The sequence below is a fragment of the Calidris pugnax genome, unplaced genomic scaffold (genome assembly GCF_001431845.1).
Source record: "Calidris pugnax isolate Ruff unplaced genomic scaffold, ASM143184v1 scaffold27, whole genome shotgun sequence".
Taxonomy (NCBI): Eukaryota; Metazoa; Chordata; class Aves; order Charadriiformes; family Scolopacidae; genus Calidris; species Calidris pugnax.
In genome coordinates, this window is record NW_015090893.1 from 19,224,413 (window position 1) to 19,251,637 (window position 27,225).

At 51.6% G+C, this 27,225-nt stretch overlaps 1 protein-coding gene and 1 long non-coding RNA gene across 3 annotated transcripts in view; one reads left to right on the forward strand and one right to left on the reverse strand.

Annotated features, from left to right (window-relative positions):
* The window catches only part of KCTD16 (potassium channel tetramerization domain containing 16), an 85,012-nt gene extending 59,934 nt beyond the window's left edge, over positions 1-25,078 (forward strand). For both annotated transcript variants that reach the window (XM_014948094.1, XM_014948095.1), the window contains exon 3: positions 18,641-25,078. In XM_014948094.1, coding sequence (XP_014803580.1) covers positions 18,641-19,092 — 452 coding nt within the window. In that variant the 3' untranslated portion in view covers positions 19,093-25,078. The remainder of the gene's footprint in view (positions 1-18,640) is intronic.
* LOC106891503 lies at positions 24,855-25,884 on the reverse strand. Its single transcript, XR_001412698.1, has 3 exons — positions 25,763-25,884; positions 25,505-25,666; positions 24,855-24,955 (listed from the first exon to the last, which is right to left on the reverse strand). It is a non-coding gene; the product is annotated as an uncharacterized LOC106891503 (long non-coding RNA).
* Between the last annotated feature and the right edge of the window lie 1,341 nt (positions 25,885-27,225).

Below are 27,225 nucleotides of genomic sequence, written 5' to 3' on the forward strand. Positions count from 1 at the left end.
GTCGGTGGGTTTGGCTGGAGGCAGTGCCTGGGGGGGGCAGAGCTGCTCCCAGCCCTGCTCTGGAGAGGTCCCGGGGTCCCCCCCGGCTGGCTGCCCCCACCCCAGTCCCACTGGGCACCCATTGCTCCCCTGGGGTCACCCCAGTCCCCAGGGCTGCTCTGCCAGTGGTGAGGTGTCTCGGGTCAGCTCATCCCCTGGTTGTCAAACCATGTCTTAAAAATGAGTGAAACTTGGAGTGGTTTTTAGGCTTGCAGTGATTTTTAGACTTGCAGTGATTTTTAGGCTTGGAGCATCTTTTGCACGTGCTCCCTACAGCCCTCTCCGCCCCGTGTTAAGCACCAAACATCCACTCTGTAGAACAATCTCAAACAAGTCAAACCTTCCCCCCACAACTGTGCTTCGTTAAAAGGACAGAGTGCGGGTTCTGCGGGCAGACAGTTTTCCAAAGCAGTGCCTGGAGACAGGTAACACAGCTCTGGCTCCAGTTTCTGAGCTTGGTCGGTCTCCTTTCGAGGGCCTGGTTCATACTGTAAAGGCAAGAGACCAGAGAGGACATTCAAGGGGAGCTGGAGATGCAGTGATTCCCGAGGAACACCCTGCCCTCCCTGGCATCCCGGTGGGTGCCTGTCGGTACCGACGGTGCTGCAGGAGCAGCCTGTGCTCACAGCCCTCATCTGGGCTCCTGCTCAGGGTCTGGTGGTGGGTCAGGACCTGGCTGGGCTCTCGATGCTTTGTCTGCCCTCTCTGCTGGTCCAAGGGGCCAGCTCCCAGCAGAGGAGCAGGGCACATCATGGCCATGCACGTCGCTGCCCTGGGGAACCCCCCTCCGGGACACCCCAGATAAAGCACATGGGGTGGGGAGGTCCCTTTGCGCCAAACCCCCTCCTTGGTGAGGCTGAATATCTGTTAGGAAATTTGTGCATCTTTCCTGGTTATGGGTGATGTTTGTTTTAATTTTACTTCCACTTACCGTGCAAGAGAAGCCCATTGCATTCCATGAAACACCTGAGCTGGTGGAGGGAGAGCAGCTCCGCCGGGGTGTCACTGTGATATCACAACTAGTGCAAGTGGGCTTGGGTTTGGGGGGGGCAACCAGACAGACCTTTCCCTGGGAATTATTCATGTAAAGGACTAACACAGCAAACAGCACAGGGCTGTGCCAAAGCGCTCCGGGGTTATTTGTTGTGTTCGACTCCAATGTAGATGAATGATTCCTTTGTCTGAGGCGGTATTTGGTGAGACACTGATCTTCAGCTAATGCTTATCATAGCACAAATGCATAGCACCCATGAAATGAAATTTCACTGTATTAATTAAATATTTTGTGTTAGAGATTAATCTCCCATGTTGAATAGGAGTTTGTTTTATTTTTTGAAGGCAATAGGTTGAACTTTGAGAGTGTGAAATGCAGTATTAAGCCCCGGAGAGTGCAGAGATCCTGCTGACCTGTGTGCCCAGCGTGAGCATCCCGCCCCCGGGGGGGCTGCGGCTTCCTTGCTGTGCCGGGTGGGCTTTCCCCCGGCTGGAAGCTGCCAAAATTCCCCCTCCTTTCTGTGGGAAGGGACCCGGCCGTGCCCACTGCACCTGGAGCCCCACAGGTCAAACTCCCAGCTCCCCTCTGCTGATCCCGTTATCCCAGTCCTGGGACCCCCCGTGTCTCTCTGGCTGCACTGGGACCCCAGCCCTGCCCGGGGCTGGGATGAGGTCTGTGTGTGCATTATTCTGCATTAATTCAGCTCTAACAGCTCCCTTTAGAAATGACTCACTGGATTTGCATCTTCTTCTAACGGCTGCGGAACAAAAAGCTGTGGGGAACTTGGGGGGCCCCCCCCGGGACGCGGGAGATGCCCTTGGCCAGGGTGTCCAAGGGTGCAAAGCCACCAGAGACAGGTCAGGATGGAGCACGGTGGTGACTTGGGGCTCAGATGAGAAGCAGTAGTGTAGCTTTTTGTACACAGTGATGCGCTGAGTTCAAGCTGAAACATTTAGACTCTTGAAATTATAGTTTGGGACTTTTACTTCAGTGTAACCGTCATATTTCTGTTTGTCAGCACCCCTTAAAAACTGGATTCCCAGCTTGCTTGGTCCTGGTTTGGGATGAGCAGTGGTGGTGCGTGCCTTTAGAATATCATTTCTCTCTCCTGAGCAAGAGGAGGAGGCTGCAGCATTTGGGTTTCACCAGATAAAGCTGAAATAGAGCAACAGGAAAGACCTGAGCAGCCCGTCCATGTGTTAGATCAGTGACTGATGGAACAGAAAATGACTCCCCAAACCCACCTCAAACCACTTCCCTACATCTGACAATTAAGAAAAAAAGCTGAGGGAGATTTTTTTAAACCATGGGCTGCTGAGGTAAGGAGGGATAAGGAGTGAATAGCCCTGGGGAAGCAGAGGGGGGCTGATTTTGGGGTCTGTGCTGGCACCGAGCCCCCCCGCTGTGGCTGGGATGAAGCCTGTGACGTTCAGGGAGGTGGAGCAGGACGTTGGTCACCCTGGCAAGGGTGTCTGAGGGCTGAGCTGGCTCCTGCAGCCCGGCATGTGCAGGATGAGGATGCACCATCTTCCTCTTCTTCTTCCTCTTCCTCCACACCCCACACCAAGTCCCTCCCCGCCAGGGCGGTCTGTCTGTCTGTCTGTCTGTCAGGATGGATGGACCTTTGGGTGTTCTGTGTTTTCTTGTGCCGCTGAGCTGCATCGCAGGTTAATAAGCTGCTTACCTGACCAAATTACTTTGTTTCTGCAGCTGATTTGAAGGCAAAAGGTGCAGGAGGGAAGGGAGAAAGGAAACGTCTCAAGTAATTAGTATGATTAGAGCAGCTGAACACTCTGCTTTGCTGAAACTGCCCTGTTTTCTCTGGAGGCTTTTACTATGTAATCGCCCGCCTGGCTCTAGCGCGGATGTTTCCCAGTCTGGCTCCCCTCCCTGATCCAGAGTCCCTCCCCATCTTTCCTGGAGCCCCTTGAGGGACTGGAAGGGGCTCCAAGGTCTCTCTGGAGCCTTCTCTTCTCCAGGCTGAACCCCCCCAACTCTCTCAGCCCCCCCTCCCAGCATCTCCAGGGCCTCCTCTGGCCTCATCCAACAGCTCCATGTCCTTCTGCTGTTGGTGGCCCCAGAGCTGGAGGCAGCACTGGGAGGGGGGGGAGTCTCCCCAGGGTGGAGCAGAGGGGCAGGATCTCCTTAGGCATTCTGAGTTACTAGAACTCCCAAATGTGGCTTCCCGACGTTCAGTTTTCCCCCTTGGGCAGAGCAGAGCTCTCTGCAGGGAGGGTTCCTCAGCCCAGGAGGTCCCCAACCTGCTCCTCACGTTAACACCATCGCACTGGTGGCCAACGAAATGGAAGTGCCCGTCCTGGGGTAACGAGCATTTCGGGCTCTAACAACAGGGGAAATGATTTTCATGGTGCCAGAAGTAAATATGTGGGGGAAAAAAAAAAGTAAAAACACCCATAATGTGCATGTTTTATTATGAATCTTTCAGGTACATGTGGGAAAGTGTGTTTTCCTCCAATATAAAATATTTAGAAAACATTGCAAGGTGTTTGCTGGAGCTCCAACCGAAATAGCTTCTCTTCTTGTGGCAGCCATAAGGCAGTATCTGGTATTTGCTGAAATATTTGTGTTGCCCATTTATCACTTCAGCTCAGCAGTTACATGTGGTTCAATTTTTCAGAAAACCTTTATATATGTGGGCACGGCGAGCCCTCAGCCAGGATCTGTCCCCACCAGCAGGAGGGTCCCACTGAGGGCACTGGTTTCTCACCAACCCAACGCCCTGTGGTGCAGGAGCTGCTCCTGGGGCAGCAGATGAGGACGGGCATTGCTCTGTCAGCCCGGGTTGGTGGCTCTGGAGTGAGGAGCAGCAGGTAGTGACCCTGAGAGCAGGACGGGACCTCCCGGTGCCGCTCGGTGACCTGCTGGCAGGAGCGAGCCGTGTCCCCTGGCACGTGTCCCCCAGCCCACACCGCTCCCCACCAGCTCTGCCCAGAGCCCGGCCCCAGCTCCCAGGCCATCACTTTCCATCTGTTCAAATAGCTGGTGGGGAAACATCACTCAAAATCACAACACAAACGGCTAATTCTTAATTTTTCCATGAATGGAAACTTCTAAATTAAGTGGAAAATTAACCCAGGATAAACATTTTTTTTTTTCCCCTCCAAATTTGGTTTTATAATGATTATTGTCTTTGAAATGTGATAAAAAATCAGTGCAAAGTTTTTGAACAAAACAAAGATTTCGTGTTTAAAGAAATGTATTTCTATCGGTTACTTCTATCTTGCTGGAAAGTGTGTGTGATCTGGTGCTCGGACATTGTAGGACAGAGGCAAAGGAACCTGTCTACAGCCTGAATTCTGCCATCTCAGATCCCCGCCTGCTTCTGCTTTCCGTCTTCTGAAGAGTTGCTTTTCAAAATATGAGGGCCCCAGATTTAATTAGGCAAACAACCTGTAAGCATTACTCTCTGTGGAGACATCCCAGGAGCAAGTGTGTGTGCGGGGGGGTGAGCAGAGAGGTGTTGGTTCGGCAGCCAGGGGTGGTGCACAGGGCCCTGGGGAAAGAGCCACGGGGGGGATGAGGGCAAGGAAACCAGGACCCACAGGCAGCTGAGGAAAAATGTCTTGGAGGATTCTGTAGGATCTTGGATCTAGTTTGGTAAATTCCCTTTTTTCCTGGGGGAAAAAATTACTAAGGGAAATAATTGTGGAAGACACCCCACATGTCACTGCACAGGAGGGACGTGGGTCTCAGCACCCACAGAAGCTGTGTCTGGTTCTCCTGTGGGGAGGTTTCCCCCGTTCTGCTGCAGACCCCATTTCTCCCCGAGTCATTTTATCCTCAGCTCCACCGCTTCAAGCAGACGGAGGCAACACCAGCTGCTCTTCCAGGGCTTCGCTGGAACCTCCCTCCCATCACCAACGCGGTGGTGGTGGTGGACCTGCCTGTCCTGTGTTCCTCTCTGTCCCTTGTTCCCCGTGTATGAAGGTTTCCTCTGCAGCATCCGCGTTTTGCTCTGAAACATCACATGGTGCAAACAGAGCAGTTGCCCAAGTGGCCACGGCCGGGCTGGTGCTGGCCATGCCCTGCTCCATGGCCAGGCTGCTGGGTGCTGTGCTGGGGAGTAATCACTGCCCCTGCCTGGGACACCCAGTCCCCAAATTAACTCTGTGTAGGTATTTTTGTTTCCTCTGCAGGTTTCTTTAGGCTCAGCCCCGTCACGGGCTGCCGTAGCCCTGCACAGCTGGGAGGGGGCTCCCAAAGCCACGCCGTGTCTGTGAGGGAGAGAGCACAAAGGCACACGCTGCAGCTGGTGTGCTCTTTTGAAGTCTTTGTCAGTCAGTGGAAATGCTCACATTATTTCCGGAGGGATTAGGATCGGGGCTTTACATAGCTGAGAGCTCACTTAAATTTTCAATTTCTTCCAGGTCAAAGGAGAGTTAGTCCAATTTCTCCATGTTTGACGCATTTCCACATAACGGCGTGTAGAAAAATCCTTCCTTTATTATTATTTTGAATACATCTCTAATGCTCTGAGATTTCCTGTGAATATAGTTTCCCTCCACAGAGGTACTGGACTCATAATCGTTGAGATTTTCTGCATTCTTATGGAGAAGTTATATGGAATTTAATAATGCTGATGCCACTAGAGTCTCTGTAACTGACGCTAAAACCCCACAGAGTTTAATAGGAACCACTAACATCTCTAAAGACTTTTTGCAGCCTCTTGTAAAAGTATATGGAAGAGAATATCTAATAATCTGTTAGATTTGGCAGAAAAAAGAAAAGGATTTTCTTCTCCAAATACAGGGCAGAGCTGTATATTAGCTAACCAAAACCAGTTTATTTTCCCCAAACTGATCCAACCCAGTGTGCGCACCTCAAAAAAAAATCAAATTATCCTCTAGACCCATTAGGGAAAAGCCTACAGACCCTGTGGAAACCCCTCTCCATGGGATCCGTGTGCAGCTGCTGGTGCTGGTACCCAGCAGGATTTTTGGGTGGCTCCCGGGGCAGCGGCAGCAGAGGGTGCCGGGGCAGAGGGTGCCACGTCCCCTCCCGACTCTCTGTGCCCGACTCCCTCCTCTCTCCAGTAAAAGATTTCCCCGGTTCTGTGTGTTCCAGCGTGTCCCCTCCATCACCCAGGCGTGGGGGCTGTGCTTTGTTTTCCACCTCGAAATGTCACTCTCTCCAGATTTTGCTCAGATTTCCTCCCCTGGAGCCGGTTCACAAATGGGACTGATTCATTTTCTGGCGTTACTACTCTGAGTCCACATCCCCTCTGTGTATCGGGTCAGTCAGGGGGTGACGGGGGGTTGGAAGGGACCTCTGGAGATCCCCCAGCCCAGCCCCCCAGCAGCCGTGGGGCAGGTCAGGCTCTGCTTGGGTTCTACCTGTGTTTCTAATGCCTTAGAGCCGGAGAAAGAGCCGGGTGTTTCATTCATGGCAACGCTGAGCTCGAGAGCTTCCCAGTCCCTCTCGAGGCCTCAGGGAGAGGAAAAGCTTGTGATCTCGGGGCGTCTCAGACTGCCCAAGCGAGGGTAGCTTAATTGGTCTTGAAGCTGCCTCTAAAAATGCTTGGAATAAACTACAGGATTTTTTTTTTAAGCGGTGTCTGGAGGGTCTCCCACTGCATGCATTTATTTGATGCAAAAGTGCTTTGGTCTAGATGCTCAAACTGATAAAGCAAACCATTCATTTCCTAAAGTTCAATTCGCCACTTAAAGGATAGAAAATAAACCAAGCTAAGCCCCAGCAACATTAAACAGCAGGATACAGGACTCAGGGCAAAGCCCACTGTGGCTGGGAATGTGTCTCTCACATAAACCAAATTTATCTCTGTAGAGCAGAAGGCTGCTTTATGAGGTTCAGAGGGGAAAAAAACACAACAAACTTCCAGAGAGAGTGTCTTAACTCATAAAATTCAGGCATCAGCCCCCATGGAAAGGGATGTCTGATATTCCCAGAAATGCAGCAGCCCCAGTGCAGAGCTCGGGACCGTCCGTGCCCCGGCTGTGGGTTCAGGGTTCCCTCTTTTGTCCTGGCAGGGGCTGCCTTTGTCACGCTCCAGGTAATTAACAAACACCAGCCCTGCAGGGCCCGCCCTGTTCCACCAGCCCCTCGCCATCTCATTGTCTTTGGAGCTGCTGTGTTCACCCCAGCACAGCTGAATGGTGCTGGTGGAGTGGACCTGGTGGTGGGATGAGTGTGGGATGAGCGTGGGATGAGCGTGGGGTGAGCGTGGGACGGAGCACTGAGCACCCCCCCCGACCCGCTGCCCCCAGCACAGCTCCCAGACGGGCACCCCCAGCCCCAGGCTGGCATCCAGCACCACACCACACTGCCCTCGAGAAGCCATTTATGAAACAGGAGGGTTGGTTCAATGCTGTTGGAAATGCACCGCTGCGGCAGAGGGTGAGCTGTTTGTTAGTGCCCGTTGTCAGTGAAACACCACTGTGGCCCCCAGCAGTACATACGTGGGGCAGGCACTGCAGACACCGCTGGCCAGGTCCAGCAGCCCACCGTGCTCCTTGCAACATTAATTCCTGGTAACGAGGGAAGTAATTTGCAGCTTCCTGCGGGGACTCGCCCTCAGGATGAGGGATGGCACCTTGTGTCAACCGCCCAATGTGCCACCTGTGGGGCCAGGACGAGCCTGATGGTCATCCCTGCTGGTGTCCCCGCATGGGACACAGGTGCCCATTTTGCACAACACTAAACGATGAGTGAAGGACATTACATTCTTTAAAACAAGTCCAGGAGAAGAAGAAAACCGTATCCTGGCAATTAGGAGATTAGTAATGGCTTCTCGCAGGGAAGAGGAAAGTGATTTCCAAAGCAGTAGTTTAGAAGGTGTGATTTCTCCCGTTGGGTCTCTCAGCAGCAGGGCCGTTTCTGGCTGCGTGGCTGGTCTCTGCCCTCTCACCACCACCTGCTCCAGCTGCAGGGGCCACGGTCCATCTCCCTCCCTGATAACCACATCCATCACCCCCTGCTCGCCGTCCCGAGCAGCTGCTGCCCTGGGCTCTGCCAGCGCCGGGCTCGGGGGCACTCACAGCAAACGGGGCTGAACTGGGCAGAAAAGAAACACCGCAAATAAAGTCCTGGTGGGTTGATGTCTCTGTGCTGGTCCCCCAGCCCAGGGCAGCTCTCCCGGGGGTGGCAGGAGGAGGCTCTTCAGCCCTCCCGGCTGCTCGGGGATGAGAGCACGGCTGCATTGACTAACCTCCAGTAACCTCGCTTTTAATGTCAAAGAAATCTCTCCCTCCCTGCCCTTTTTCAACTGAGTCATTTCAGTTGTGAGTTATATCAGCTCACTGCCTACTATTACAGCTTAATTATTAATTTATAACTTCATAACCCCCGTGCTGCCCATGTGTAAAGCGAAGGAAAAGGACTAGTAAAGAAGAGAGACAAGAAGTCAGTAACACCAAATAAAAGGAAAACTGCAGAGTCCGGGGGGAGACCTGACCAAGGAACCCCCATGAAAAGCTTAACTTTTGGGAGCAGGGCTGGAGTAGAGACAAAGAGGCAGCGGGAGGATGCTCCAAGAATAGCAAATCACTTGATACTAAGAGTAAAAGGTGAGAGGGAAGAAACTGGAACAAGAGAGAGACTGCAGGAACAGAACAAATGAGAGGTGAAAGGGGGGGAATTTATCCCTGTGATGATGGCAAGAGTAATTGTTCACAGAAGCTTCTGGCAGGATCCAAGCAGATATCTATTTACATGTAGCATATATTTATATATGGGGAATGAATGAAGGTGGAAAATGAAAGGGAAGCGAGTATGTGATTAAAGAATCAGGAGAAAAAAGTTTAACTTGGGTCTTTTAAAAGGAGAGCTGAGTTTGCTCCAACTAAAAGCATAATAAAGTGCAATGAAAAGACAGCAGAACTGCAGGTTGATTTACAGATCTCACTGGTTGGTTGAAACCAGCACCGTGAGCAGAAACTCCTCGCTTAAGAATTAGTTATCTCTTTGCCTGGGGATTTTTCTACTTGACATTGTGAAATAGCTTGTCAAGCTGGCGCGTGTCGGGATGCGGCTGGGAATGGCAGACAGCGTGTCTTTGAGCACAGGGGTCTTACTGTAAATGCCTCCTGCCTCCCAGACTTCTATCCCCGTTGGATTTGTGGCTCCACCAGCTCTTGCAGTAAAGCATCCAGCCTGCTGCTGAACGCCGTGCAGTTATTTAGGTCATTTGATTTTTATGTCAAAATAATTCTGCTGGTATCTGGGGCCTTTGGTGTGAAGCCAGTCGAGCTGAAGACACCAACCAAACTGCTGGGTTGCCCAGTAATCCAGTTCCAAATGGTGTCTCCTTTCCCCTTGTGTGTATGTGCTTGTTTTTAAAATATTAATATATTCCCATATGAAGTGTGAGTGCAGGATTCCAGTACCTGAAGGGGCCTACAAGAAAGCTGGGGAGTGACTTTTTACAAGGGCGTGTGGCGATAGGATGAGGGGTAAGGGCTTCAAACTGGAAGAGGGGAGATGTTGCTGAGATGTGGGGAGGAACTTCTCTGGTGTGAGGGTGGTGAGAGCCTGGCCCAGGTTGGCCAGAGAAGCTGTGGCTGCCCCATCCCTGGAGGGGTTCAAGGCCAGGCTGGAGGGGGCTTGGAGCAACCTGGTGTGGTGGTGGGAGGTGGAATCAGGCTCCTCTTACTCTTTTTTACTCTTTTTCCTGAGATTTCTTTGCACGGATGTCATTTGTGATGGGGGTAAAGGGGAACACACAAATTATTCTACATTATGTTCAGGGTAATGACAAGTCTTAAAATAGCTCTCAATTAGCAATTGATTGCAATTAATTGGAACAACATAGGCTGACATGATAGCTTCGTATCTCCAGAGCATTTTTGAGTTCATGAGTTCTCATTTTCCAAAATCCAAGAATTGTTTCTCCCATATTACCATAACCATCTGTCACCAATTTATAATATAAATCTTCAAGAAGCGGGGGTAATAGACACATTGGCTTGCTAATTAAAAAGGTGTCCAAAATAGGGCTCAAGTTTGAATGCAAACTGTGTTCTTTACACGTATGTATGCAAATCTATATGTGTCTAAGTGTGTGTCCCCAGGTCTGTCCCGCTGGCTCCCATGGGGTGCAGTGGTGGCTCAGGGCTGGGCTCGGTGCCGGGGGGGCTGTAGCTGCACTGGGGAGGCTCCATTCACTGGAGCCCCACGTTAATGCTTTAACGATGCTCATCTCCTCCCGAATCTCTCCGCCTGAGCTGTGGAGCCGTCTGCAGGAATGCTCCCGGGGGCAATTCTCAAATCAGGGCACTGAGAGGGGACGAGTTTTCCATTTCTTCAGCCTGCTTTGGTTTCACCTGCGTTGTAATTCATGGACAATTGGAATTTCTTTCTTAATAAACATCAGGAAAACGTCAGCGCAAAGCAACTGGGGGGTTCAATCCCCCACCTGCCTGCGTGACTGCCCTGCTTGCTGGCTGCTGGATTTAATGTCCCACCAGAGGGTTTCATGTCTTTTGCTACCAGAGAGCGGTGCAGGTCTCACACCGTCGGTAACTCCAGGGGATGGTCCAGAGAAGACAAGGGAAGCCCTCACTCTTGAACCCAGGCTGGCTTGATTCCATCAAACTTCACTTTCAAGTCCTGGAGTGAAAATTTAAAGTAACAGAAGGTAAAAGGAAAGATTGTTTCAGGCTAAGGTATTAATACAGCAATAATAAATAAAAAAAGGATACAAAGAGTCTTAAATTTGAGGGGGCAAGGCTGGACCTGAGGAAGGAAGATGCTGGCAGTGGCAGCTGTTAATTCTCTGTGCACCAAACTGAGACGAGCTAAAGATGTTTGACAGAAGGAGAGAAAGAGCAAACTCTATTGGCAGAGGAAAACTTACATGTCAGTTTTTTGTATCAATCTAATTTTCCCGGAGGAAGATACACTGAAATGCCATAGTCCTGTCCAATATTGCTTCTAATCCCAGTGTCTGGGAAGGGGAGTACAAAGCAAGGAAGGCAGCAGCACAGAATTACGCCTGGAATTACTTCATATATTGGAAACTCTGAAGAGTCAGAACCCGTCAGCTCTTCCTGCAGCCCGGGCTGTTCGTTTTACTCTTCTTCTCCAGGCTAAACGCTTGCTAAACTGTCAGTGAGAAATGCAGGCGAGAATTGAAAGGGTATTGCTCAGCTCTTGCTTCCGTCTGGCCAAAGATTCTACTGAGCGGGTGAGAACTGAAAGGTAAAAAGGCAGATAAATCCAGGCTGTACAAGCCTGAACGAGTTCTACAGTGAAGGACTTGGTTAAGCAGACAGCTCTGGGCAGGCTGATAAAGAGGTTTAAAAAAGGATTGATTTGAAGGGACCATAACCAGAAACAATTAGAAGTTTTCAGCTGACCTGAATTAACGATGGAGACATTGGCTGAGGTATCACCACACACGGGGGCTGTCGCCAGCACCCACCTCGGTGAGAGACAAGGAGTCCTCCCGGGACCTGTTTGCTGCTTTAGGTCAGTGCTGAGTAGCTGGGGCCAGGCTGTGTCCATGGGAGAGCCAGCACGGGGCACCCCAGGTAGAGTTAAAGACACTTACTGCACAGCAAAGTGATGCCCAAAAGAATAAATTGACCACAAAAGTGGGTTTCCTCTGGTAAAAAGGCTTTTGTTGTGAAGTGCGAGGAGGAGCCTGTAGTACTTGGGGAACATCACAGCTTTGAGAAACGGTCTGACACTGGTGGCAGTGACCACGGTTGGCCAATGTCTCTCAATGCTCTCTGTTCCTTACCCTGCGGCTGCTCACACTCCCTGCTTCTCTTTCCACTCCCAATTTTAACTTCGTCACGTGGTACTTTGAGAAAAATCCATACATAAATATTTTGGCTCATTTAATATGCCTTCTGGTATTTTAACATCAGGTCTCATATTTTCTCCACCATTTGGGGAGCTTGTTTTTATTTTCAAACAAATTTGATACTCTTGCAGAAGTTCATTCCCAGAATTGAGTGTTTTAGGAAAGATCACAGAAATGCTGGTAAAACGAGAAAGTGCGGGGAGTCTCCTGATGGAAGTGTCCGTGCTGGCAAGGGACAGCCTGGAATTCCCTTGCACACATCATAGACCTCCCCAGACAGACAGAACACGGGCGAAAAAAATGTGGTTTTTACACTGGGTTGGCAAGTTCCGAACATTTAAATGGAAAAACTTTTACCATAGAAAATTTAAATTAGTAGAATGGACTGGGAAGGAAGCAGGTATCTGTGGAGAGCAGCTCAAGTCCCGGCCACAGCTGCGTCCAAGGGTAAAAATTGGATTATTTTCTACTAAGGAGCCGGCAGCAGCCGGTGCCGGTCCCTTCCTCCCCCCCTGCTGCTGCCTGTGAACATATGGGAGAGTTCAAACCAATAACGGTGCTGTCAAGTCCTTCCCCGGTTTTGTTTGCTTGCTGAAATTTTACTGAAGATTCTTGATCCTAAATGCAAATAAATCTACCGCGTGTGCGTCCTGCTGCCAGCGCTGATCCCAGAGCCAATTACTTGCCTGGCATTTGTCATTGTTCCTAAACTTTACCTGGGTAATTTTATTTAGACAGGGGTATTTTCTGCTGATAAATCTAGCTCGATTACCAAGTCAGAATGTATTTATTAAAACACCAATTAGACCTTGGTCTCTCATCAGTCACAGCACCTTTAATTCATGCATGGATGCAAAAGCAGTTTGAGGTGTTGTGCATGCATGAATGAGTGATCTAAATCAAATTGTCTCTCTGCCGACATCACCTTATCTCCGGACCTGGAGGCAACCCATTTTTTATTTACCATATGAATAATGTGTGATATTTTTAAAAGCTTCAACACTTCATTTTTTTGGCTTTGAGAGGTGAATATTTGCTTCACAAGGTTAGAAACAAAGGTGAGCGTGGAAGTGAGGGCACCAACCCCTCAGGCACTCGGGTGGTGGGACCCCGTGGGATGGAGATGATGGGGAGGTGGCAAGGGGTGGCCCCGGGGGGCTGCCTGGCTCAGGGTGGGGGCTACTCTGTTCCCACCTGCCAATGGTCCTGGCTATGTGGGCAGGGTTGTTAATTACTGCCCAAATGGGGATCAGCTGCTGCAATTAGCCCCAACAGGAGAGATAAAGTCTGGAAGAGACAACAAAAACTGAGAGCAGTTGAGAGATCAAGGTTGTGGGGATGGGGAAGAAGAAAAGGAACATGAAATATTTCAATTCCAAGACAACAGCATTTATCAGGGGAAAAATTGCCTGGGAAGCGTTCAGCCCTCTCTCCTGCGGTGTCAGAGGTTCCACACGTGTGATTATGCTCCTTCTGTGATTCCAGGTGGGCTTGGAGAGCAAATGGGTGATGGTTTCTTTCCAGGGCAGCAGCTGGGTAATTTGTTGGGGGGATTAAACCTGAGGGTGACCAGCTGGGGCAGGTGGAGGCTGAGACCGGTGCCAGCTACGTGGTAAGGCAGCACTTGGCTGGGAGTTACTGGTGGGTAGTGGTTGATTTTGAGTAGCATTAAATTTTCCATTAGCCTTTTTCTGGGTGAACTCATGCAAAAACCTACTCTCAAAGTTCCTAGAAGTCAAGGAGGGGGAGGTGTCCCCACCTGCTGCAGCGCTGGCCTTTGGGGCAGTTGTTGCATCATTGGTTTTAGGTTTGAAGGTCCTGTCCTAATTTATTTTACATCATAACTTCTCTCTCCTCCCTGTTTTCCTGCACACCCATGTCCCCCTTCACAGGGATTTCCTCTTCCCTGCCTGCAGCAAGTTTGTTGTGGGAGAGGAGAAGAGGAAAAGTGGGTAGCTGAGGGTTTGTGTGTCAATTATACATCAGAGGCTTCCCTGCTTCTTCAGAAGCTTCTAATAATAATAATTATAATTAGGGCACTGGGAGAGAAATATGCTGAGATCAGGGAGAAAAACAGGAAAGCCAGGCCAGAATTAATTAGCCCCTTTTATCCAAGAATCTCAGAGCGTTTAGTCATTAATTAATGAATCCTGTGGTTAAATCAGCACGATGTTGGGTTTGTGGCCGGTCCCAGGGCGCGGTGCCCGTCCTCGCTCGGCCCCGGGTCCCGCTGGGCTGGTGCCGCCACAGACGCTTCCTCTTGTTGCAAAACACCAGGAAATAGGCTGAAGTGTTTTGGTTTAACACTGCTAGGGAAAAAAAAAATAATAAATCAGCCTGAGGCAAACAGCAGTGATTTATTTTTTTTTTTTCCCTCTAAATCTTGAGCTTCTCTACGTCTCTCTGCCTGTACCCGCCCGGGGTCCTGTGCTGACCCACAGCAGCTCCCCCTCGCCTCTGAGCAGCTGGTACCCAGTGTGTGCTGGTGGGAGCCCAGCTCTGAGACCTGCTGCCCAGCTCCAAAGGGCTGTTCCTGGCTGATGGGAGCCCTGAGCACTTCATTCCCCAGAGGCTGGGTCGGAGCCGTGCGTCCCGTTACCCCAATTCCCAGCCCCATCCCTGTCTCGCGCTCAGACTGACCCAGCCTCCTCCCTCGCTGTCCCCGTCTCGCTCAGACTGACCCAGCCTCCTCCCTCGCTTTGGTGCCAGCTAATTGATGTAATACAGAGAGTAATTTAGTTACTTAAAGTGGTAAAATTAGATCTCGTATGATGTGCCTGGAATCTCCAACGTCCTTTCCGTGTCGGAATGCTGCTGTATTTCCTTACCCCAGGCTCTGCCAAGCTCTCTGGGCAGCAGGAGCGTGTCCTGCAGGGAGTTCCCTTCTCTGGCGAGGTCCCGGGACCCGTCCCTGGCTGTGGATTTAGGCTTTTTAGTGTGTTTTGGCAAGTCTGCCTCAGGGACAGCCTGGCACCCCCTGGCTCCCGAGGAGGTGATGGAGGCGGGGGTTTCACAGCCCGGGAAAGGGATTTTGGAAAGCGGGGAATGAGGCACTTGTGGCTGCACCTGCGGCTCGGAGCAGAGCTCAGCTTCCCTGACTTGAGACCAGATAATTCTACAGGCCTGTTTTAACTAACAGAGCCAACTTCCTAGCGTGGTAATTACTTTGATCCTGGTTGGCACAGATGTATTTTTCATGTATTATTGCTTAATACTGGAACCTTTCCTTTTTTTCTTCCTCTGCTATCTGAAGATAGCCTAATGAAAATTATTTTTCCCCCCCTACTTCATTAAATGCTAAAGGGCAATTCAATTTTCTCCATAGCTTTCCCTCTGTCTTTAGATTTTCTTAATGTACTGCTCTGGCCAGCCTGATAAGTCATTCTTGTAATGATGATATCGAGGTCTTTTCAGCATAAAACTTAAGCTGATTTTGTAGCTACAAGCAAAAGGCCACATCGGGTGCTGCCCGTGGGGGTCCTGGCTGCTGGTGCTGGGCTGGGGCCAGGGCAGGGTCCTGGGGGGCTGGAAGCCAGACTGGCCGGATGGCTTGTGAGAGTGTGTTTAGCTGTCTGTATAGACTTCCCCGCCAGTTGAAGGTGTCAGAAATGTATTTATCCAAAAGAAACCTGTTCGCTTTTGCCCCTTCTTTCTCTGCAGGGTGTTGTTGAGGCTGCAGGATGGAGCTCACTGGTCTGAGCTCTGCCGGCTGCTGTCGAGCCGGGCTCTGGCATCCGGGGGGTTTGGGGATCTGCGCCCACGGCCCCTGCAGAGATGCTCTGCATCCCCCACATCTCCTGCTGGCCACCAGCCCTGCTCACTGGCCACCAGCACTGCTGCCCAGCCCTGCTCCTGGCAACCCCCCAGCCCTGCTCGCTGGCCACCAGTGCTGGCGGTGAGCTGGTGGGAACCTCCAACCTCTCTGCCAGGAACCTCTCCCAGCCCCACGGCAGTCCCCAGCACCCACATCTCATCTGGGTTTTGCTGTTCAGCCTCATCAATAGAGGAATTTTTGTCTGTCTCCTGGTTCTCCCGCAGTATGCCCATCGTTGGCAAATATTCATTGAGTGAAATTAGCATCCATTAGGTCTTAATTAACTCATAAAAGGCTTGTTTGGTGGTAATGAAGTATATACTCTAGATGTGCCCCCTGGCAGCTGGTGGGTCATCCTGCCTGCCTGGCCATCCCTGAGCAGGGTCCAGTCCCTCTGGCCAGGGCACGGGGGGCTGGACCCCTTTTTCTTCCCCGTAGCCATGAAGTTACAGCTGTGAGGAGGTGTCTGTGACCGACGCGTGTGCCCAACATCAGCTCAGGGTTGGAAAGTGTCCTTTGGTGCTTGTGGCAATGTCCCCCACTGCTGCAGGGTGTGTGGGGTCTGATGGCAGTGTCCGGGTTGTTTGGGCACTTCAGGTGCCTGTTGGAGTTCTGTTCCTTGGCTGGGCCAGCACAACCTGGATTTGGGTTTCTTGGCTGTCCCACTGCCATGGGATGTGGACGGGCCTTAGTCCCTATGAGTTTGCTTTGACACCGTTAGGGAGGCACCGAAACCTGCCGCGCGGAGAGCCCGGGTGGGATGGAGGAGGAGAATGTGGGTGCACTAATGGAAAAAGCAGGAAAAACCCTCACCCAGCTGTAATGGGAACTGCAAATTCAGAAGCACATGTGAGCAGGGTTCTACGAAGGCTCAGTACATAATGCCTTTGTCAAAGCCAAGCAAATGATAAAAAAATTCAATTTAGCCATTATTGACTTTTTTCAGACAAGATACAGCACAGGTCTTGAAGCACGGCTATAAATTAAATTTAGCCACACAGCTCACAGACTGAAAGACTCCTTCATTATTGACAAGGAAGAGGAAGGAAGGGGTGAGGAGGGGCTTCCCAACTTTCGCTTTTCTACCTGTTTCTGTAAATTTTGTGTGTTGTGTTTGTGGTTGTGAAAAGGATGGAGCAATGGGAGAGCAGGGCAGTGACTCCCAGCAGCGCAGCGTTTGGAGAACTTGCTGCCATGGGCTTGCAAAGCCCCCTTCCTCCCCAGCAATAGGCGGGGTTAGGATGGAAAGGGAAGTTTAGGACGGATATTAGGAAAAATGTTTACACTGAAAGGGTTATTAAGCATCGGAATGGGCTGCACAGGGAAGGGGTTGAGGCACCATCCCTGGAGGGACTTAAAAGCCGGGTTGACATAGTGCTGAGAGCCATGGGTTAGGGATGGTTTTTATCAGAATTAGGTTAATGGTTGGACTCGATGATCTTAAAGGTCCCTTCCAACCCAGACGATTCTATGATTCTGTCTGCACCCATGGCTCAGGGGCTTGAAGGCAGCAAAGGCAGCAGCAACATTTGCTTGCCTTTTTTTTTTTTTTAATCTTTTTCTTCTTCCCCCCCCCCCCTTTTTTTTTTTTGTTTTGTTGGTGTTGGGTTCTGGAGCAGTGGCAGCAAATGGTCACTTAGATCTGGTGCAAGGAGGAGATCCCCAGCCCCAGGCTGCAGCTCTGCCCCTCTGTCCCCTCCCTGTCCCCTTCTCCTGCCCCCGCACCCCTCTCAGAGATGCCTCAAGCTCCAGGGTGTGAGACCAGCCGGGGTCCCTTCTCCTGGGGGAGGGTGAGACCGGGGGCTCTGCTGCTGGTCCAAAGCCACCGAGCTAAATTCTGCTTCTCTTGCTCTGGGTGATGTTACCAATGTGCATGAATTGGAATTGATAATTACATTTTAGTGGGAAGATGGATGCTTCTAAATGACATTTAAATCTATGATTATTGGTCGGGGAACAGTTGTTATCGATGCCAGCTCTTCCCCTTTGTCACGGATTATTGCCTTTGGGCAGGTCTCCAGCTGAAAGTGAAAAAAAATCAAGCAATGTGCTGTGTGAATCAGGAAATAAATTAAGTATTATTCAGGGGTTCCCATCACCGATGGGTTATGCAGATGAAGGAGCGTGTTTCCCAAAAGCCTCTCTTTTGTCATGACCAGCGAAGACCTACCCTTCCTGTGAGAACAGGTCCTGTTCCCTCCTGTCCAGACCTGCCTTTAGTGAAGACCAATGCGGGGAAGGTCGGTGCTGGAAGGAGCTGTTGGTCCCCTGGTGTTTGCGGGTCGGTAGCTGGGCTGGGAAGGGGCAGCAGCCTGCGCTGGGGTCCTGCCGCCTTCTGGCAGCCAAAAATTCATCATTTCTGGCTCTGCTTTGAAGTTGTAACCTTGGCCTTGGCTCCATAACCTCTGCTCACACCTATGAGTTTATTGGCTTCAAAGGAATCACACAGGTGAAACTTGGAGGAATGGATCAGGAATGACAAAATCTGAAGCACTCTCTTTGGGCTTTTTTTCTGTGTTTCCTCGGGCAAAATTTCTGTGGATTTCATCAGGATTTTCTTGTAAAGGAGAAAAAACCCCATGCAACCTGCTCAGGGCTCAGCCTTCGGTGGGTTGGGTGGAGGTAATAACAGGTCATTACAACCTGAAAGGAAATTAGTGCTGCTGGGGTGATGGTTGCTGCTGCTGGGTAGCACCCGACTGGGTCCTCCTGGGGTTGTTTCTCATGGAGGATCTCAGAAAACTCTCAGACCCATGTTGGGTGCCTCAGGGGACCCACAGGGGACCTGAGCAACAAGTGCAGGTGGAGTGGGTGAAGGAGCTTCAAAGTCAATGGGAATCAGCCCCCCTTGAGAGCGGGTGGAAGTTTCTCTGGTGGTTTGTGGTGACGTTCAGGAGAGCCCCCCCAGGGGTCTCGTGGAGCCCAGCGACGGGCGAGAGGGCTGTTTGTGGGCGCTGTGGGTTCGGAGCTGTGGGTAACCCCGGGGCACTCTCTGTTCCTCTTGCAGGAGAGCCCTCCCGGTGGTCCCCGTCCCACTGCGACTGCTGCTGCAAGAACGGCAAAGGCGACAAGGAGGGGGAGAGCGGCACGTCCTGCAACGAGCTCTCCACCTCCAGCTGCGACAGCCAGTCCGAGGCCAGCTCCCCCCAGGAGACCGTCATCTGCGGCCCCGTCACCCGCCAGCCCAACATTCAGACTCTGGACCGACCGGCCAAGAAGGGGCCGGTGCAGCTCCTCCAGCAGTCCGAGATCCGCAGGAAGAGCGACCTGCTCCGGACTCTCACCTCCGGCTCCCGGGAGTCCAACTCCAGCAAGAAAAAAGCGGTGAAGGAGAAGCTCTCCATCGAGGAGGAGCTAGAAAAGTGTATCCAGGATTTCCTCAAAATCAAAATCCCTGACAGGTTTCCGGAAAGGAAACACCCCTGGCAATCCGAACTGCTGCGGAAGTACCACCTATAGGCGCAGGGCGGGGAAAGCACACAACCTTAGTGTCATTAGGGAGAGATTCTAAGTGATACGAAAATAATTCCCAATAATAATTATTTGTTAGGTCACAAAAAAAAAAAAAAAAGCATCTCTATAGTACTGCCTAATTTGCCTATTTCACCTTAACATTTATAGTCGTAGGGTAACGATATTTTTCCAGTCGTGGAAGCACAATGACAAACGCTTTTATTTGTCAACTCTGAGTCTTACACAAGCTGAATACCTTAAGGGCACAACCCCACGGGCACCGGGGGAGGCTCCGGGGGGACGCGGCTGGTGGGTGGGTGGTGTCCGGGGGCTGTGGACCGCATGCCTTCTGCCTCCTCCTCCTCCTCCTCCTCCTGCCTGCGTTGGGAGGGATGTACACAGCTCACAGAAACAAGCTATGCCGTGACAGTTTACCTTAAGCATGTGTATATATATATATGTGCATATATATATATGTGTGTATAATCTCTCTGTGTATATATATATGTATATATATATCGATATATATTGCTTAAAGATTTTCTGGCTCTCTCCTTACAACTGCACTTTCTCAGAAAAGAGCGTTTTTTAGCCATCTGTGGATGTTCCGTTTCTTCTTCAGGTCTTTGAGGGTTGAACAGTAGAAAACCCATCTTGCTGTCCCTCCCCCACTCCCTCCCCCCTCCTTCTCTGAGACACTGTAAATGCATTTCCGTGGAGACCAGGGGCCGGTGTGTGGGTCTTCGTTGCCGTCAGCAAAATATCCCATTTGTTTTTTCATGATCTTCCCTCTGTGTCCTCCACACGCCTCTTGTTGTTCCTCAAGGCTCTCCGGTGCCAGCGGGTCCCAGGCGTGATGATCCCGGTTGGAAAGCTGTAGGAAATCTGCGGTGGTCGTGGTGGGTAGTTGGTCGTGGTGGATGGTTGGTCATGGTGGTGACGATGGCAGGTTCTTGCAGGTTGATCAGGGGTCTGTGCTGGGGATGTGTGGCTCTGGCCAGAGAGCGGGCACCAGGTCCCCTGTGGCACAGAAGCAAACACCAATTATGTGCCCAACAGGGCACGTTGGTGCTCTCTGGCAGGGGATCCACTGCCGGGGGACGGGTGCTGCTGTTGCCTTTCAAGAGAAAATGCAGACCCAGGAGGTGCCCAGACCCCCATCTCCGTGTCGGTCCTGTCTGCAGCCCGTGGTGGGATGTTGGCCAGCAAACGGCCTGGTCCTGCCCTGACCCGAGCGGGGGTCCCACAGCCCCCGGGGGAAGGGCAAGGAGTGTGTGGGTGCGACAGGCAACCGCCAGGCCACCGGAGAGTGGCTGGGAACCGGTGTGAGCAACTGGTCAGAGGTGCAGGGCAGGAACCCGGGAGCAGGCCGGGGTCGGAGCGGGGGCTCGGCTGTGGGGGGAGCCCGGGCTGCCCAGGAGGGTGAGCCTGGGGAAGCAGTGGAGACATTAATTGCTCCAGCTGACTGACTTTGACCATAGCTGGGAACAAACCAGCTAGGGCCTTTGAGATAAATTATTCATTTTCTAAAGGCACAAGAAAAAAATTATATATACATATATATATATACACACACACATATATATTGATATATATAAATGATAGTGCTGGTAACACAAAGCACTTTGCTCCTGGCTTCTTTAGCATCCTGCAGGTTCCAGGGCTTCTTTTCCCCTCAAATCTCAGAGGTTGCTGTGGGAGGTGATGCACAGATTGTTTCTGTGGGGCTGGAGCAGGGTGGTGGCTGTCAGCTCGCAGGGCTCCCTTGTGCCCCACACCTGGCTGCCTTTCCCAGGTCAGACCCTGTTCCTCTTTGGGCAGAAGGTCTGCAGGAGCACACAGACAGAGGTCTGTACCCGTTGCTTGGCTGCAGATATTGTGCACGTCTTTAGTGGGGAAGATACAAATTTTACCAGCAAAAAAAGGAAGCAATACCTGTCCAGAGGGATCCATCAGCACGAGCTGGCTGTAGGGAGGGGGGAAAACCCTCCCAGCAATACATCTCCCGGCCTTTGGAGAGCAGGGCTTGGATGTGGCACTTGGCATCGTCTCTGCTGAGGTGTTTCAGGTGAGGAGGCTGCTGTTTCTGCCAGCGAATGTGCAGCGTTGGCAGTGCAGAGGGAGGAGTGTGAAACAGAGGGTCTCCCCTGGGAAATGCTGGGCTCATTCCTCAGACCCCAAGAAGCTCAGCAGTTCCTGGGAGCAGGCTCTAGACCCAGGTCAGGTTTTAAGACATTCATTCAGGCTCCCGTTCAGGTGTGGTAGTTGTGCAGCCCTCCCCTCCCCTGCTCAAAAGGCACATTATCACATGGAAATCGATGTTTTGCACAAGATCCACAGATCTGGCTCCATTTAGTTATCTAATGGTTAATCTATAACATGTTTCTTTTCCTACTCGACATTTCCTGCTTCTTTCCCTCTGGCACCAAGCAAACGGAACTGGGGAGCAGACAGGGCTCTCCCTCGGGATTTCCAGGGGAGTACCCAGCTGGGGATGGTCACCCCTCTTGGCAGAAAACTGCAGATGAAACCTTGTCCTTCCCACCACTCCAGGTCATTCCCTGTCTATCTTTAATATTGGAAATATTTGGGCTATAAAATGTGTGCCAGAGTGGCAGAACAGGCGCTGTGTGTGTGTGTGTGTGTGTGTTCCCAGGCTGACGTTCAGGATAGCGTGATGATTAATAACTGTAGAAAAATTAGACCAAATGAAATGCGCCCGAATGGGCTTGATTTATGTGGCCTTCATGTCTTCAGTTTTAGATGAAATGGTTATTACTCTCCAGTGCTACAGAAATAAAGGTCTTAAACTCCAGTAATCACAGGTAGGCCAGACCTGCCAGGAAACACAATGCCTCCGGCTGTTTTGGTGGAGCAGGAGGAGGTGCCCGGTGTGTGAGTGCACACTCGTGTGTGTATGTGTGCACACTCGTGTGTGTGTCCATATGCACTTTCTGGTGCCTTCCTGCAGGGACAGCTCTCATCTGACTACGTGTTGCAGTTGTTTTGCAGGGTGGCTTGGTGTAACAGGGAGTTGGGGCTGTGCTTCGAGGGGTTTTGCTGTTTGGACTGGCTGTGGGTGGCACGGCCTCTGCAGAGGGGTCCCTGGCAATGGTGGGGAGCGGCCCACCCCTCCCCAGGGAGGTGAGCTGGAATGGGGGATGCTGAAATGGGTTGGGTTGGAAGGGACCTTAAAGCTCATCTAGTTCCAACACTCCTGCCCTGGGCAGGGACAACTCCTACCAGACCAGGTTGTTCAAAGCCCCTTGAACCCCTCCAGAGATGAGAAGGGGACCTTTGATCATCAGTTACTGCTCCTCAAAGGTCCCCTTCTCACCTCGCCACCATTACCCCATGGCAAGAACCCCACCCCACCAAAGAGACACACTTCAGGCACCTTATTCTGCCACTGTAAGGTGGCCACAGGGCCACCACCAGGCACAGGACCCTGCAGCTGGAGGCAGGCAGAGGATGGGGACATTGTGTGATGGTGTGGAGAAACCATGGCCAGGTAGAGACAGGCACTGGAGAAGTTAAAAATGCTGTTCCAGGGCAGCCCCGTAGTTCCCATGTGGGCAGCAGCAGGTCAGGAAAGAGCAACCAAACCTTCACCTGGTGGTGGTGTCCTCCCCAGACAGGCATGGAGGTGGTGGTGGTTCTTAGCACAGGAGAGGGATGTATTAACTTTGGAAGATCTCTTCCCAAAACTAGTGCCATGCACACGTACATAGACACATATATATACCAGTAGATATATATAGCTAGATGGATGTACACACGCACCTTGGGGTGAAAGGCATGGATTTGTGCCTTTTGGGTGAGGTTATTCCCCTCCGCCTGCAGGACACGGCCCTGCTTGCTGTTGGGAGAGGCAGGAGAAGCTCCTTCTAAAGGCGGGTGTCAGAGGGGTACCTGGGCCCCCCCCAGCTCAGCAGAAGGAGGGGACCTTCTCGGGGCCGGGCTCCCCGAGGGCTGCAGCCCCCCGGCTCCCCTGCTGACATGGGGCGAGGGGGGAGAGAGGGAGAGGGCTGCGGTGCAGGGGGGGAAGATTAAATTGGAATTACAGAGTTGTCTAAAAGGCAGCAGGTGTTGAGCTCTGGAAATATTCAGCTCAATTCTGCTTCGTTTCAGCCAGAGGAGCCGTGTCTGTCCCTAGGACATTTTTGGTCACTTAATCAGTAGCAAGGCAAAACGAAACTCATTTTAACAGAGTACTTTATTCTTTCTGAGGTGTCTGGGGACCGAACTGGGCTTTGAGCTACTTCCCACGCATAACAAATACTAAATAGAAGTTCAGTTGAAACTAATTTGAAAACTTACATTGACTTCAGTGGGACCGGGACTCCACCAACACGCCTTCCTCAAGAAACACGGGCCCCTGTGTCAGTGGGGAGGAGACAAAGCTGTTATAAAATTCACATCCTCTTAGGTTGCTCGCAACGTTCATCACTACGTGTGGGGTGAACGGGTCTGGCGTTAATTATCGTGGGCTGGTTAGTCCCCTTGAGTAAGCTTGGCTGAGGAGGCCGCTCTGAAGGAGGGTGAAGGTGGCCACAGCCCCACACCGTGCCCGGTGGGATGGGTGTCCCCCAAGGTGACACAGCTGTCCCCATGGCCATGTGGTGCTACAGCTCATCTCCCACCACGGCCACCCACATCCCCAGTCAGAAACACTGGTTTGTCCAAGGGTTTGTCACCCGCCCAGATGCCTGAGCAGGACGTGAAGCCTCGGGGGGGGACAAAGGGAGAACAGGGGGGTTTGCACAGACCCACGGGGACCAAACCCTTTTATTTTTTTTCCCTGAATCTGCACTCACCGTGTGGAGGCACCACAGCTCTCTGGAGAACGTTTGGGGTTTTTAATTCTACTTTTTTCGAGTCCATGTATTATTTTTATTTGCGAAGCCGAGGGCTGAAGGAGAGAACAAGGTTGATTTTTATTGGGAAGGACCATAAGGTGCCCCAGCCCTGGGCTGTGTCTGGGGCTGCTGTCCCAGCCCTGCAGGGGCTGGGGGGGCCCTCCCATTGCCTCCCCCTGCCCCAAAGCCCCTTCCACCCCTGAGCGCGCACCAGGGCTCCGCTTCCAGAGTACTTTATGCATAAGGCCCCATGTATACCATGGTACAAAATAATTGTCCAGTCTTATGGATAGTTTATGCCCCAAGGGGGTTTTGTAGATTAATAGTAAAAGAACAAAAAAAAAAAAAAAAGCACTTTTAAATTATTTATATTATATAAAGACATTCTTTATTTTTCTTGGCATCGATATCACTTAGCTAAAAAAAAAATTATCAGTTTATAAGTATATTACAGATTTTAAACTATAGCAATGATAAAGCAAAGACGAAAAAAGCAGAATTCAGAATTAAACAGACAAAACTTACCACCGTGAGGCAGGAGGACGGCAGGGCCCGGCTGGATGAGCGGGAATTGCTGGACTCCAGTGGGGGAGTCGTGTCCCTCGGCGTGTCCCCGGCCGTGCCACCCTGGTCCCGGGGAGCGGGGACGGGGCTGGGGGGGACTGGCCCCTTCCCCACATTTGCAGGACGCGACCGGTGCCGGCGTTTGGGTTTTCAGAGCTGTCCCTGCCTTAGGGGAGCCAGTGCCACGAGTGCAGGGCGTTCTCAGCCCACCCGGGAGCTGGAGGGGTTGGTGGTGGGAGTTGGAGGGGTTGGTGGTGGCTCCGTGCTCTCCTGGGGCCTTGCTCGTGTGAGTTTCCAGACCTCATTCAAGCACTTAACGACTTTGCCGAGGCCGAGTCAGTCTGTTGCACATTGATGTAGATTAAGTGGCACCCACTGAATTACCTCTCTACTTTCCAACGTGGTTCACTTGTACATAAGTGTAATGTCAAATTGTTTACAGGTTACTTCGTGAGTAATTGTGGAAAAAAAAAAAAAAAAAAAGAAAAAGTTTTAACTACAAATTTAAAGGAATCAATTTTACTGGAAGGTGTTTAAAAAAAAAAAATGAATGTGCTTAATACAGTATAGACATCATTGATTATGGTCTCACATGAATGCATGTATCCGTGTTGTCAGTCCCCACCAGTGAGGTTATTGGCAATATTCTGCAGTCTGTGAATAGCAAATATGCATAAACTACTGTGACTCTGACAAATATAACTCGGTAACTGTTTCTACTGTGGTATGTTAAAAAAAAAGAAATAACAAACCATGTAGCTTTTAGCCTGCTGTATTTCCCTGGTACAATTAACACTATGAAAGAAAGAGTGACATCCTGCAAAAAAACCCCAAGTCCTAGCTGTGACCCGTGTGGAGTCATTGGTGCGGGGGCACCTGCCAGGGAGCTGGGGGCCAACTGCTGAAAAACAGCTATTTATAGAGGCTGGGAGGTGGTAAATGGAGGTGTCACCATTGCCTTCTGTTCCAGCGTCACTGCTGGTGGCAGAGCTGACCTTTAGGAGGAGGATGACTGCGGAGAGCCGCTCCGTGCCCGTGGGCTCCCTGCGTGGGGTCGGTGGTGACAACGCGCCGGTGGACAGTACGGCTGTCGGTGGCGTGGCTGAAAACTGCAGCTAATTTGTGTCTTGCCATTCCAATAAATCAGTGCGTATACACTGTAAGAGCACAGACAAGAATAAATAAGTTGGTATCCTTCAGCTGTCATATATAAATATATATACAGACACAGAAATATACAGCTAGATACATACGTGCTTTCTCACCCGCTGTGATTTAGCATCGGTTCGTGCTACCCCCTCCCCTGCAGGCTGGGGATTATTCTCCCTCGAAGGCGGTAGGGTGGGGGTTTTTCCTCATTTATTTCTGGCTTGAGCTGAAAATAGCAGTTGAGTGGCCGCAGGGTAAGATTCTTCTGCCTCCCTTGAACAGGGATTCTCTGGTGCCACAGTTTGAGAGTACGGTCACCAGCAGCAATACTTGTGGAGAAGCCATCACTGCATCGGGGGTTACCTGCTCGAGGGGTCCCGAGAATGCTCTGAAATACTTCTGTCCTCTGTCATTTTAGAGCTGCCTTGGTGAGGGAGGGCTTCGTCACAGCCCGTGGCTGGGTCACCATTGGAGATGAGGCAGGGCATGGCAGGAGGAGAAGGATGGAGGGAAAGGTAGGATGTCTCCTCTGGATGTGGAGCTGTGGCCCTTCTCAGTGCTGGTCCCGTTCTCTCCATCCCAGGCAGGTCCCAGGGTCCAAACGGTGCCACCTGTGAAAGCTTCAGGTTCCTCCAGCAGCTGCTGCCAAGAGAGAGGGAGAGAAGGGCTGTGGGGGTGGGAGGGAGCCCTTTGCAATCCTCCCCCCCCGCCCCCAGCTGTGCTCACTTTGGAGCTACAGACCCATCAGTTGGGTTTATTGTCGGCTCTTCCCCTCAGCAGGGCTGTCGGGGGGCGATGGGGGCTCTGTGGCCATTGCTGCTCTGGAGGGCCCGGCTCTCCCTGCTCTGCAGCCCACACACCCCCTCATCCATACACACCCCCCCAGCCCTGCTCAGGTCAGGAGGCATCGCTGTGGGCAGACTGGGTCTGAGAGAGCCAGAAAACCAAGCAATTCCTCATTTCTGGGGCTGAGTATCCCAGAATGATTTTTTTTAAATTATTTTTTTTTAATCCGTGGTACTTGGCTGCTCTTCAGAGGAAGCTCTTTCCCATGGCCCCTTCCTGGGAGGAGGTGACAAACCCCATCTTTGCAGAGCTCCCCCCATATGGTGCTTCCCCAGAGCAGGGATTTGGATGTTCCAGAGTCTGCACAAGCAGATGGGAAGCAGAGCGTTGCTGGAGGTTCTGGCTCCTGGATGGCGTGATGCTTGCCATGTGGTGGTCACAGCCTGCTGCTCCTGCCACCAGCCAGCGCTGGAAGGACCACCAGGGAGAGGATAAGGCCATTCCCATCCCCAGCAGATGACTCTGCAGGAGACACCCCCCCTTCTGCATGGGGTGACAGTGGGCCAACGCCTGCAGAGCCAGCGGTGGTCCCTGAACTGCCATCACAGCTCTCGGGGGAGCTTCTCCCACATGGATGACCCCTTGTCTGGAGCCAAGGAGAAGGGGAGACGGGCAGGCATGGAGTGAGGAGATGGTTCCACTGCTGTTTCTATACAGCCCCAGTGCTCTGTAACCCTGTTTTCCCACCTGCTCTCTCCAGGGTGGCCCTGGGAACCTGGAG